A 13,963-nucleotide genomic window follows, 5' to 3' on the forward strand; every position below is an offset into this window, starting at 1 on the left:
TTTGGGATAAGTTGAGGGGTCAGTTAGGAAAACCAGCCCTACCCAGGGCCGATGTCCTTCTGGGGTCAAAGAGAAGCTGGTTGATTCCCTGGAGTGGACAGTGATGGACGTGGTTGAATATTTTATCGAGGCCAGCTTCCCCAAGCAGGCAACAGCTTCCGAAGAGTGGGAATCAATGACCAGTCTTTACGCAGTGCACTGATAACGCTGACTGGCCTGTCCATCTATCTGGGCACAGCCCTGAAAATCTATGAGCACTACATCGAGGTGCTGCAGGAAGGCCACTTTGAGGATGATGACCCTGCTGGCTTTCTAGGTTGAGCACCCAGCCTCCCCGCTGCCCCAACCTATTCCAACCCCCATCTACCAAGACCCCAGTGTCTAGGAACTGGAGGGGGTCACTCTCAGCCCTCATAAGATTCCAGTGAGGGGCATTCCTCCCTACTCGTCTCTTCCCTGTTTCTCCAAGCATACACACGTGGCCCCCAGCACATCCTATACTCTACCACAGAGGAGTGTGGAGTGGGACAAGGCCTGCTCATTTCACCCCAGAAGGCCAACCCTCCCAAGTCTAGGACATTTGGGGGAAAAATGGGGGCTTCCCCTCTCCCCTAGACCCTCTTCAGTTCAGCCAGATGTTTCTTATATGTTTTGTTCTGCCTGTCCATTTTGCTGGGTGGTCTTTCCTCTCTTCCCCAGTTGGGTCTGCCCCTGGCCTCTGTCCCCTAGGAGCAGCTGGAGTGAGGTCCCTGAGTCTTCCCTAACAGTTTCTTTCTGTTGGTTGTCACTCCAGCTGGCTGTATTGCTTTTTAATATTGCACTGACGGTTTTTTAAATGAAGTTTAAAAAAAGAAAGTTGAGTGGTCAGAAAGAAACTAGATCTTTTTTCTTTAATCTTTTTTTTTTTTAATTTTGTTTATTTATTTGACAGACAGAGATCACAAGTAGGCAGAGAGGCAAGTAGAGAGAGAGAGAGGAAGAAGCAGGCTCCCTGCTAAGCAGAGAGCCCGATACGGGGCTCGATCCCAGGACGCTTCAGCCTGAGCTGAAGGCAGAGGCTTTAACCCACTGAGCCACCCAGGCGCCCCAGAAAGCAACTATATCTTGATGTTGCTATGCTCAATTCAGATTTGTGTGACCTGAAGCAAGTTTACTTAATGGCCCCACGTTTATTTCCTTGAATAAATGGGATTATGAACATAAACTCCACCACAGGGCAGATGTGAAAATATTAAATACAATTACACAAAAGCATGCATAGAAAATGCTTCCTTAGCATTGAGGTAATAGAGTCAGAGCCCATGTTCCAAATCTTGTCCATTAGCTACTAGTTTTATGACCTTAAACAATGATTTCTTAGCCACAGCTGCCTATTTGTAAAGTGAAAATATGGCATTATTTTATTTTTTGCATTTCTGAGCTTTCTTGTGGGTTTTAATTTGCACTTAACTCCTGGAATTGAGCATCTTTTCATGTGTAGGGCCTTTTCTTTTTTTTTTAAACTCTTATTACCAGAAAGAATATGTTATTAAAAATTAAACCCAGGGGTGCCTGGGTGGCTCAGCAGGTTGAGCCTCTGCCTATGGCTCAGGTCATGATCTCAGGGTCCTGGGATCAAGCCCCGCATTGGGCTCTTTGCCCAGCAGAGAGCCTGCTTCCCTGTCTCTCTCTGCCTACTTCTGCCTACTAGTGATTTCTGTAAAAAAAAAAAAAAAAAAAAATCTTAAAAAGAAAATTAAATCCAGAGGGTTGGGAGAAGGCCTTGTTCAGCCTGAGACTGGCTGAGGTGAACATGGGAATAATGAGACTCTATCTGAGGGACACCATGTTTGCAGGGGCTGCGGTGAAAGGGGAGATGGCCTGTGTGGCTGCCACACTCTTTACTCACAGAGGTATTGAGCAAGTGAAACATTGAGAATTATGACAGCCTAGTTTCTCACTATTGGGAGGAAGGAAGTTTATATGCAGAAGACTAGAATGATCCCAGTGGAGCTGGACTGGAATTAGGGGACTTCAGTGTGAATTTATGATTTTTTAATATATATACAGAATGAGGGATATTGAAATGGAGACTCCACATCAGAGTACTGTCCACTGATATGGCCTAGAAGCAATAATACCCTAGTAGTAAAGAGTATATATATAGTGCCCAAATCTTGATTTCCAAATGCCATTCTCCACTAAAAGGAACAAGAGCTATCTAGACAAATAGTTGATTCCAGTACTGGGATGGGAAATTATAAGATGAAACTTAAATAGCTTGTGGTATCAGAAAATATGGAAGCACTACAAGAATGCTATTCACACATCAAAAGGACATAACATGAGGACACCTGGACCGCTCAGTCGGTTAAGCATCTGCCTTTGGCTCAAGTGATAATCCCAGGGTCCTAGGATTGAGTCCCACCTCGGGCTCCTGCTCAACATGGAGCCTGCTTCTCCCTCTACCTGCCACTCCCCCTGTTCCTTCTGACAGATGAATAAATAAAATGTTTCCTTCAAAAAAAAAAAAAGGACATAGTATCCATCTTGAAGGGGCTACCACTGGGTCCAACTGAGAAAAATTAACCACCAAAATAAATAGTAGCAATAATGGATTATAATCCATAAAATAAAATACAAATCCATGTGCAGTCCATAATAATAAACCTATGGTGAATGAGTGAGTGAATCAGTAATTAAATAAATGGCAGAGAAGGGAAAGTCTCACAGTAGAAAGCTAATTATAAATGTAAAAAGAATGATGGAATGATAAAATGACTATTTGGCAGTTAGCATAGGAGTAACTGATTCAGAAAGACAACAAAGGCTGCCACTAGATGATGCAAGTTTGATGAGGAGCAGTATATTCATATAGTCTCAAAGTACAAACTTTGAGAAGTCACAAACTTTGAGTAGTCACAAACTACTAACTTTGCCATGGAGAAACCTGGAGGCACCATTTTAACCAACTTAACCTCACCTGATTATTATAAAAGGTGGAGAGACCAAGGGTTGGCAAGGACATGGAGAAATAAGAACCCTTATACACTGCCACTGAGAATGTAAAATGGTGTAGCCATTTGGAAAAACAGGCGGAAGTCCCTAAATGTTAAACAGATACCACATCCATTCAACTTTTCTCAAGTGTGAAATGATTTCAAGGTGAAAAGTAAATTTGGGGCTCCTGGTGACTTAGTCAGTTAAGCGTCTGCCTTGGGCCCAGGTCATGATCCCAGAATCCTGGGATCAAGCCCCAAATCGGACTACCTGCTCAGAAGGGAGTCTGCTTCTCTCTCTCCCTCTGCCCCTTGCCCTACTCATGCTCTCTCTTGCTCACTCTCTCTCAAATAAATAAAATCTAAAAAAAAAAGTAAATAATAAAAATATAAAATTTATCCACAAAGAGACATGTTCAAGAATAAGAAACCTTTACTCTGCAAGGCTACTGGCACCAATTACATGCACGCTAGTGAATGCCACTGCCAGCTTTCCATTCAGAGAAATAGATGCACTTCTCACAAGAAGTCACTAGGGGGCGTCTGAAAGCCAAGAAACAAAGTCTAGCTTACCTGAGCCTGTACTGCGGCAGATGAAGGTTGTCCACCCTTCCTTACCCAGAATGCACTCCTCAACCCAAAAGGGAAAAAAAGGCTGTCTGCTAACACTGGGGAGATTCCATTCACAGTAGACGAGGCTTTGAGTCACCTAAGAGCTAGCCTCCCTCCTCCTGTTTGGATCTAGATTTCAGGGCATCTGTCAAGGGTCACTGCACCCATTACAACCGGACTATCACAGCTCTGACGGCAGTGAAGAGCAAGTCCTGGAAGAGGAACTCACAGACATTCCTGCTTGTGTGAACTCACCCAATCCTCCTTCATCCTGTCTTCTTCATCTGACTTCTAAGAGGTTCTCTCCAGATCTCCTTGGATCCAATGTTTCTGAGCTCTGGAATATGTCCCTTTGGGTCTACCTGACCTTATCACAAATCACTCCTTAAATGGAACTGGTCAAGTCCCAGAGGTCTTGAGTATTGTGTAGCGTAGCGGAAGACACAGTCTTGGAGACAAACTAAGCAAGGCCCAAATCAAGGGTTTGGTACTTAATTTCTTGAGCCTCAGTTTCCTTATCTATAAAACTATATATATGCCATTTCCTTTTTAAGAATGTCATTGGGATTAAATATATAAATACAGTCCCTAGTATAGCATAGATGACCAGTAATATTCAATGACTATTTTATTTTCACAATTTAAGCATATACAACAGGTAGAAAAAAATGGATTTAAAGTTAAGATAAACTGTGTTAAAATTTCTGTTCCCTATGACCCTTGGCCAATCAATTCATTGGAGTCTCACTATCTGCATGTCATAGTGAAGTTATAAATATTACATGCGAATATACCTTTAAGAATGCTGTGAACCATACTGTTACCCCAGCAGATACTGGCTTCTTCCCTTAAATAAAGCCAGATCTTAGCCTACATTGCTCAGCTCAAGTGTTGTGTTGTCCAAGGAACCTTTTCTCTCTCTAGTAATCTCTAAAATGTAAAACTCCGTAGTGTTAAAAAGAATGATGGAGGTCTAAATGTACTGAAAGAACTCAGAGATTCTAAGTGAAAATAAAACACGGAATTCATGCATTATTACTCCATTTTTATATTTAGAGGGAAAAAAAGTGACCCATGTTAAACCCGTGCTTAAAACTCTTCTGTGGGTTTCTTGCCAACCAAATGAAATTCAAGCTCCTTACCTGGGACTCAAGCCCCTTCACTGCTTGGGCCCGGCCCACCTCCCCAGCCTCATCCTCTAAAGACCAGCCTCACCATCCCATGAGCGCTGAGTTCCAGCTATGACAAAAGTGCTCTTTATTATTTCTTCCTCTAGGTCTCAAGCTTTAGCATGCATCAGAATCACCTGGCCGGCTCTACCCATAGAATTTCTGATTTAGGGCTGAGGTGGGGCCTAGGAATTTCTATTTCTATCAAGTTCCCAGGTGATACTGATTCGGCAGTTAAGGGACCACACTCGGACAGTCACTGCCCTTACAATGATAGGATTCAACTTTATTACCTGTATATGGACTGATCAGTCCTATCAGTTTGCCTAGGACTGAAAGTCCCACATAGCAGAAAACCCCTCAGTCCAAGGAAAACTTAGACAGTTGGCTTCCCTACTTGTATAGGAATCATTCACAGGCTCCTGCTTAAATAACAGTTACTGCTAAGAAGCAGTAACTCTACGGGTAGGCCAACAGGAAGTGCCCGAGAAAGGAGTTCCATCAACTTGAATGGCTTTTTGCTGGAGTAAGAATATTTAACAAAGTTTTTCAAATTCAGACTCTTCCAAACACATTCTCTTTATTTCCTTCAGAGCACAGGCTTTAGTCCTCTGGTCCTTGTAAACATTTAACACAATGGTATGAGATCAAAGTGTAAGCATCCATGTCCTTGCACTGTGCTGCTGGGGTGAGTGTATATAGGGAGTATGTGTGAGCTTCTTACTCAATTCACAGTAGGTCTTGTTATGGAATGATACTTCCACATGGGGCAATGCAGCTGATTTTCTGTGACACCCAAAGGGTGCCCCAAACAATAAAGGGCCATGGTCCTTAAGAAGGACTAACGTCATTGTTGATTAGAGCCAATACTTTTCATTAACTTCATCCTTTTCCAAGGAGTCAGAGGTCAGAGAGCTGATAGCGTCGCACAAGACCATCTCGACAGCATGTGTAGATCTGTTTCTCCCATGTGGCTACCTGGAACATAAAAGTTCACAGCTCAAAGGAAGCCTGGGAATCTTCCATTTCAAGAAGATAGAAGCTCGTCATTGATCTCCATTAGTACAAGTGAGTCTAAGAAGCTCTATTGACTTCAAAAACAAAAGAAGAATTAGATCCATGATCAGTATTTTAAAATAGCCGGTTAGGATCCAGGTCCCTTAGGACTACAGAACAGAGAAACTAATCAGCCAAGTAGAGAGCAAACCCCTTAGTGTGGTGCATAGTTGAGGGCAGAGGGTCTGGATCTGGGAAAGGAGACGACCCATAGACTGGCCGGTGTATCTCTGAACCTTATAAAATTATATTCAAAGAAGTTCTCAATATATGCCTGCCTGAGGGGATTTCATCGACTTCTCAAAGAAATCTGAGGCAGTAGCTATGTGGAGGAGCAAGGTACATGCTGGGGCTGCGCCACGGCACCACAGGTTGAGATGAAGGCCAGTCTAGGCTCCGCCACCACTACTGCCACCTTGCTTGGAGAGCACATGGTGTCCGTAGGGCCGCCAGCACCATGGATGGACGGCATCACCTCCTCCAAGACTTCTGGAATTTCTCAACCTCATCTTCAGGGTCGGGGGTAGCTCGCATTCTGGCCTTTTAGGTTATGTGGGAGCCCCTGTCTTCATCACTTATGATGACAATGACCACTTCTTTGAAGATGTGCATCCTCTCGTCCCTACTATAATTATCATCGCTATGGAGCCCCACTTTTCATTTTCGGGCTGACTGGCTACTGTGCCCCAATCTGGGAGAGCTGCTGTAGATGTGCCACATTTGTCATCATTCTACTCTTGGTTTTTTTTACAGAAGCTGTTGTAGGGGTTCTGGGATACATTTACAGAGTGAAGGTGGAAAAACGAGGTTGATCAGAGCATCCAGGAAGTAAGACCTACAGAGGAACCAGCCCTACAATGGAACCAGCTAGTCAGACTGGGAATAATAAGGACTGGTTCAAAGAAACCAAAAACCAGTGTCCCTCAGCTGTAGCAGAGAGACAGCCGGCACCTGTAATGGTTGGTGGGCCCACTCCTCTGACCTCCATGCTAAGGGGTGTTGATGTCCTAGGGGTGAAGGAGCTACAACCAGTCACGTGCATGTGATCTGGGAGGGCGGGCCTGTGCAGCTCTTCAGCGGCTAGATGTGCTATGTGCATACATTATACTATGCAGGAGTAGAGATCCTGTATATGAGCCCCTCACCACTGGCAGAAGTCTTGTTCTGCTTTGGAAGGTGAGTCAAGCAGGTTTACTTTTAGTAGTTCAGCCACATTTAGTTAAACCACACATTACACAGGTGTTGGACAGAGCAGCTTGGCTCTTCATGTGCCCACCTGTGATTTTCTTTTCCCTTGTTCTGTCTGACTCTCCATGTCCATAAGTTTTTAGGCACGACAGTGAATGTTATCATTTCAGAGCCATTTGTGAGTTGCACAGTGTGGAAGAATGAGAGGGGGACCTGGGCCTGCTTCTGTTACCTCCACGCAGCAATAGAACTGCTGCCAAAGTATCACTGGGTCTTTTCCATCTTTACAGCGGAGAACTCTTGGGGAGAGAAGGGGGAAGCCAGCTAAGGTTAAAGTTAATACCAGTTGGTGCCCTTCATCAGTGTCCTTTTAAAAAATATACATTGCAGTTCAATAACACAGCACTGTACAAAAATGACCAAAATAGTTCATCTTCAAAATCAGACTGATTCTTGAAACTAGAGGTGTTTTTTTTTTGAAACTAGAGGTTTTTAATCAACCTTTATAGGAGCATAATATATGCATTTAAAAAAGATTATATTTATTTGAGAAAGAGAGAGTGAGAGAGAGCATGAGAGAGGAGGAGGTCAGAGGGAGAAGCAGACCCCCTGTGGAGCTGGGAGTTCGCTTTGGGACTCGATCTCGGATCTCCAGGATCACGACCTGAGCCAAAGGCAGTGGCTTATTAACCAACTAAGCCACCCAGGCGCCCCTATGCGCAACTTTTTAAAAACAATTTGTGTGCATGTGTGTATGTTATTATATGATTAAGCCCACTCATTATAAATCTAAACTCATTAGGATTAATGTACCCATGCAGAGTAGCAAAACAGTATGTAGGTAAGATCTCAACTGAAAGAAAAGAAGAGAAAAAGCCTGAGACTCAAAGGTTAAGAACCACTAATTCAGTGGAAGAAGCATGAATTCTGGAGGTAGCTTAATCTCAGGTGTGCTAATGTGTACCTACATGACCTAAGGCAACTTTCTCAATCACTCTGGACTCCAGCTTCCTCACTTATAAAAATGAAAATGGTATGTTGATTCACAATATAGAACACTATGCAGGAATTTTAAAAATGAAGTGGATCTATTTGCATTTATCTGAAAAGAGCTCTGAGATGTTAAAAAAGTCACAGAACAATACAATACATAGAGAATGTTTTCAGTTATGCACAAACTAAAGATAAACCTATATTATCACATAATTACATAAACACAAAGATGTAAGTGAAAATTTTCCAAAAACAGTCTTGAAAGATACATGCCCAAGTGTTAATGCTAGTTACTCCTGGAAAGAAGAGCAGAACTATAAAGGTCTTAAAGGGGACTTGAAAGTTGTGTAATTTTGTACTGTTTGAATTTTTATAGGTATGTATTAGCTGTATAACTTTAAAAAAGTATAAAAACAATAGAAATAATAATACTTACACCTCAAGAATAATAACAATGAAATAAGATACATGTAAAACATCCAGCACAATGTCTAGTCAATAAATATTATTTCCCCTTTTGTTTTTCTCTTTCTAATCAAATGAGATAAACAGTCTTGAACTTTAAATAATAATAATAATGACAGCTAACTATAGAAGATTTAAAATTTACAACTATTTTTCATATACATTATCTCATTACTCTCATTTTATAGAACTGACAGACTGAGGAGGTGAAATGATTTTTCAAGTTTCTAGAGCTAAAAAGTGGTGAAATCACTTCTGATTCAAAATTCTCACTGACTTTTATCTCATCCATAAGTATTTTATCATTCAGAATGCCCACAAAGTAGCTGGATTCAGTCCCCTCAAAAGCCTTAGATCTCAGGTGGGAATCACCCAGGTGCCTCTCGGGCCTGTACCTTGAACACAGGGTCACAGTCAGCTCCAGTGAGCTCAATGAGATAGTCTAGGTCTTGCTGGACAATGAAACAGCTTCCATCACCTAAAAGGCAGAAAGAAAAATTTAGAGAACTAAAGAAAAGCTGCACACAAAGAAGCTTTAAAAAAAAAAAATCAGTATTGTAGTTTATTTCAGTACATCACGAGCCTAAAGAAGTTTATCCCAAGACCCAGAATGGCAAACAGACCTCATTACATGGGTCAAACATGAGGGCCTACAGTGGCTGCCTCGAATGCTGGGTTAGAGGATCTGAAGGACAAGTACAAGCTCAGTGGGAAGAAGGGCTGTCTTTGATGAGCAATACCTGCCAAGGGCACAGAGCAAGTCACTTCAGGCTTATAGAGGACTGCAAACTTACCCTGGCCCATGATTTTTAACAGGGACTTGTCCATATACATGTTTTAATATGCTCCCAAATTATTCTTCTACCTATAAACTTGACTGGATACATGAGACAAAGGAGCAAAGTTGTAATTCCAAGAAAATAAAAGTATATTTATTTTTAAACTTAATTTTCTTAAAAGACTATGGACAAATGAGACTTGGGATGATCTGTAAACTGCTGAAATAAAGTAATTTTTTTATTATTGTTTTACTTAATATAAAAACAGTACATGTTAATTGAGGAAAACTTTAAAAACAAGAAACAGAAATTAAAAAAAAAACACTCCATCTACCCCTAAAAGATCACTACTGTTACTATTTTTAATGTATTTTTCCAATTCTTTTTGTGCAAAAATTTTTAAAAGATTTTATTTATTTATTTGACAGACAGAGATCACAAGTAGGCAGAGAGACAGGCAGAGAGAGAGAGGAAGGGAAGCAGGCTCCCTGCTGAGCAGGGAGCCCAATGTGGGGTTGATCCCAGGATCCTGGGATCATGACCTGAGCCGACGGAAGAGGCTTTAACCCACTGAGCCACCGAGGCACCCCCTTTTTGTGCAAATGTTATTTTACATGGTTGAAAGCATACTACATAAAAGAATATCTTGGGACGCCTGGGTGGCTCAGTTGGTTAGGCGGCTGCCTTCGGCTCAGGTCATGATCCCAGTGTCCTGGGATCGAGTCCCGCATCGGGCTCCTTGCTCGGCGGGGAGCCTGCTTCTCCCTCTGCCTCTGCCTGCCTCTCTGTCTGCCTGTGCTCACTCGCTCCCTCTCCCTCTATGCCTGACAAATAAATAAATAAAATCTTTAAAAAAAAAAAAAAAAGAATATCTTTATGCATGAAGTTTTTCTGTATCAACATTGTGACTCTGTAAAGAATAAAATTTTAATTAACCTTTTCAAGCTTTTTAAAAATTGAAAAACTGCTGTTGAAACAAATTAATTAATTTTAATTTATCTGTTAATCAACTTATACCCCAACCAGCAGCATACAGAAAGACCTTATCCTTTCTGGTATTATTAAAAATAATCTTTTTTAATTCAAATTTTATTTTATTTATTTATTTAAAAATTTTCATTTATTTATTTGATAGACAGAGATCACAAGTAGGCAAAGAGGCAGGCAGAGAGAGAAGAAGGGAAGTAGGCTCCCGCTGAGCAGAGAGCCCGATGTGGGGCTTGACCCAGGACCCTGAGATCATGACCTGAGCCGAAGGCAGAGGCTTTAATCCACTGAGCCACCCAGGCACCCCTACATTTTATTTTATTAAGTAATCTCTACACCCAACATGGGACTCAAACTGACAACCCAATATCAAGAGTAGCATGCTCCACCAATGCCAGCCAGGCATCCCAAAAATCATCTTTTCAATAAAAGAATTACTATTTTTTAGAAATACTTATATAAGTATTGATAGGTGTAATAATACAATATTTGTGATATGTTTCAAAATATCACAATAATTGGGGATTATAAGGGAAAGTGTAAAACAAGATGAAACAGGATTAGCTATAAACTGGTAAAGGTTGAAGCTAGATAATGGGAATATCAGGTTTATTATGCTATTCTCTCTACCTTTGTATCTCTCTGACAATTTCCATAATAAAAAGTTTCTAAATTGTTTAATCTGGCAATTTCAATCTCCTCTCTAGTAAAAGAGTTCCAAAGGACCTCTAAGATCATCTATATCCAACTTCTAAACCGGTACTGAATTCTATTCACAACACCTTGCAGATTGGCCAGCCAGCCTATGCTTCTCCAACCCAAGTTGGTACTGCTCTCTACAATGCCAGCTTCTCTCCTAACGAGACAGAACATTTTCCTTACATTCAACTGAAATGTGGCTCCTGGTAACTTTCTTTCATCAGTCTTAGTTTCATCCTCTGAAAACAGTTATAATATTACTATGAATAAGGCACAATTACTACTTTCAAGGAGCCTGAACTGGAGGGAGATATAGACAATCACAGTGTAGGGTGAAAACACTGTACAATAAATACGATATGCCAAAGAACTGTGAAGAACCATACCCCTAGCCCCACCATAGATCATGCATTTAAATATAAATTTATTTATTTTTAGAGAGAGAGAGAGAGAAGGCATGAATGGGAGAGTAGGGGTGGAGTGCAGGGAAAGGGGCAGAGGGAGAGATAATCTTTTTTTTTAAGGGTGGGAGGGGAGGGACAGAGAGAAAGAGAATCTCGAGCAGGCTTCATGCCCAGCATGGAGTCCAATGCTGGGCTCATTCTCACATCCCCAAGATCATGACCTGAGCAGAAATCAAGTCACTCAACCAGGCCACATAGGCACCCCAAGAGATAGAATCTTAAGTAGGCTCCACACAGCATGGAGCCTGATGCAGGGCTCAATCTCACCACCCTGAGATGATGACCTAAGCGTTAAAAGTCAGATGCTTAACAGACTAAGCCACCAGATACCCCTAACCTTAAATTTAAAGGAACTACAGGAAGCCATCGCTCTCAAGAGATCCCTGGACCCACCTTGGCTGGCAATGAATCCATCTCTGAAACTCAGCAGGGACAGAACTGGTGCTCCAGATCTGTGGATGACTTGTACCGGAGCCCTAGAATTCAAAGAAAAAGGAGCAACTGTACTTTTTTCTTCAAGAGCAACACTTGACTATATTCAACATATAGGACTAACCACACAAAAGCAAACAGGACAAACGTGGACAGAGATTAAACATTCATACACTTTCTTTCCTGGCAAGATCCTTAAATGGTAGATTCAGGTAATCCACTCAAAACCACCTTGGAGTGATCTAAACATGTCTCTAACTGAACAGGTCACTGAGCTGAATGAACTAAGTTACCACCACCAACTCCAGTTTTTAGGGGAGACCTGACAAGAGTTTAAGATAACAATGTTAACACATGTTAATTATTTTGCTTACAGACAAAATTAAGACAGTTGAGAGTAAAAAAAAGATACTTGTCAGATATTACAAATGTCAGGACTCTATGAAATGAAAGAGAAAGGTGAATGAGAATCAATTTAATATATATGTAAAGCTGATTTTCTTTCTTTCTTTTTTAATCTTAAGTAGGCTCCACGCTCAAAGCGGGGCTCGAATTTGTGACCCTGAGATCAAGTCGCGCACACTACCAACTGAGCCAGCTAGGTCCCCCTGTGAGGCTCATTTTCTTCTTCTTCTTCTTTTTTTTTTTTAATATTTTATTTATTTGAGAGAGGGAGAGAGAAAGCACAAGCAGGGGGAGCAGAAGAGTGAGAAGCAGACTCCCCGATGAGTCTGGGTCTGAGTCTGAGTCCGAGTCTGAACCTGACATGGGGCTTGATTCTAGAACCCTGGGATTATGACCTGAGCCAAAGGCAGACGCTTAACTAACTGAGCCACCCAGGCACCCTGGCTGATTTTCTAATAGTGATCAGACATTCCCTGAATCTCCACAGAGTCAAAAACAAGAACAAAAGTAAAGCAATTGAAATTTTGGAAGAAAAGGTGCAAGCTTTCACTACAATTTCTTTACTGCTCTTTGAGTAAAGCCCAAACTCCTTTGGATGGTACATGTGTTCTTTCTAACAAACTCTTGCTTTCCTGTCTGACATCACTTCTTTTTTTTTTTTTTTTTTAAAGATTTTATTTATTTATTTGACAGAGAGAGATCACAAGTCGATGGAGAGGCAGGCAGAGAGAGAGAGAGAGAGAGATTGAGAGAGGGAACCAGGCTCCCTGCCGAGCCGAGAGCCCGATGTGGGACTCGATCCCAGGACCCTGAGATCATGACCTGAGCTGAAGGCAGCGGCTTAACCCACTGAGCCACCCAGGCGCCCTCTGACATCACTTCTAACTGCTACCCTGTCTGCAGGGTATATATTTGTCATATTAAACTACTCAAAGATCCCTGAAAGTGCCATACTTCCACATATCTTCATGCTTCTCTATGTGCTATTCTACCTAGGGCAGATCCCTCTCTTCATTTGGTAACTTTCTACTGGACAAGATCCAATTAAAGCTTCATTTCCTTGGAGAAGAATTCCCACCTTCTCCTTTCTCCTTCTCAGCGCTTTCTCAATTTCCTGTGTAGAGCCCTGTCAGCCCACTGACCACAATGTATCACCAATGTCTTTTAGTTGCCTGTCTTTACTGTTAGAATCCACCTCAAGGGCAGAATCTGTATCTTTTACTTCTGGTTTTCAGTGCCCTGCACAATATCTGGTGACCACAAAAGCCATTCAGTAAATGTCAGCTGAACAAAAGAAAGGAAATGGAAGAAAGAAGGGACAGAATTGGAGAAATAGTTAAATCCTGGGATGGAGAGGTTGTGTGGTTCTCTCTGGGTATCTTTAAGACCAGAATAAAGCCCATTTCAGATAGGTTATGATCAAAGCCAAAGAAAAACAGCTGGCTTACTTGAACTAAAAATGATCACTCTTAAGTCAATCCAGATTTAATACCACTGAGAAAATTACTGAGCTCCTTAAAATTAAAAGTTCTATACAATCATTTTAAGTGAAATGTTAGTTCGTTAAAGCTCAGATTCCAAAGCCATCACTACAATAGGACAATCATGACAGCATGAATCAAATTACCTTTAATATGATTCCAGGAATAATAAGAACAACCAGACCACTCACACTGGAAAACCTTTATAAATGGAAAAATATACCCTTGATTCAACAGTCATCTACATGTTATGCT

At 41.5% G+C, this 13,963-nt stretch overlaps 1 protein-coding gene and 1 pseudogene across 3 annotated transcripts in view; one reads left to right on the plus strand and one right to left on the minus strand.

Annotated features, from left to right (window-relative positions):
- Positions 1-5,322: 5,322 nt before the first annotated feature.
- The window catches only part of PAAF1 (proteasomal ATPase associated factor 1), a 43,980-nt gene continuing 35,339 nt past the window's right edge, over positions 5,323-13,963 (minus strand). The window contains exons 9-12 of one of the 3 annotated variants that reach the window (XR_004289169.1): positions 13,855-13,909; positions 11,784-11,866; positions 8,857-8,939; positions 5,701-5,737 (exon numbers count right to left, since the gene is read on the minus strand). Coding sequence is in view for 1 of the 3 variants with exons in the window: in XM_032358176.1 (XP_032214067.1) it covers positions 5,660-5,737; positions 8,857-8,939; positions 11,784-11,866 (244 nt within the window). In the remaining 2 variants the exon portion in view is untranslated. Of the gene's footprint in view, positions 5,738-8,856; positions 8,940-11,783; positions 11,867-13,854; positions 13,910-13,963 lie in introns of all 3 variants that reach the window. The other 2 variants (XR_004289168.1, XM_032358176.1) reach the window with 2 other exon arrangements.
- On the plus strand, positions 6,140-7,158 carry LOC116598658 (annotated as a pseudogene).

This window comes from Mustela erminea, chromosome 9 (genome assembly GCF_009829155.1).
Source record: "Mustela erminea isolate mMusErm1 chromosome 9, mMusErm1.Pri, whole genome shotgun sequence".
Lineage (NCBI taxonomy): Eukaryota > Metazoa > Chordata > Mammalia > Carnivora > Mustelidae > Mustela > Mustela erminea.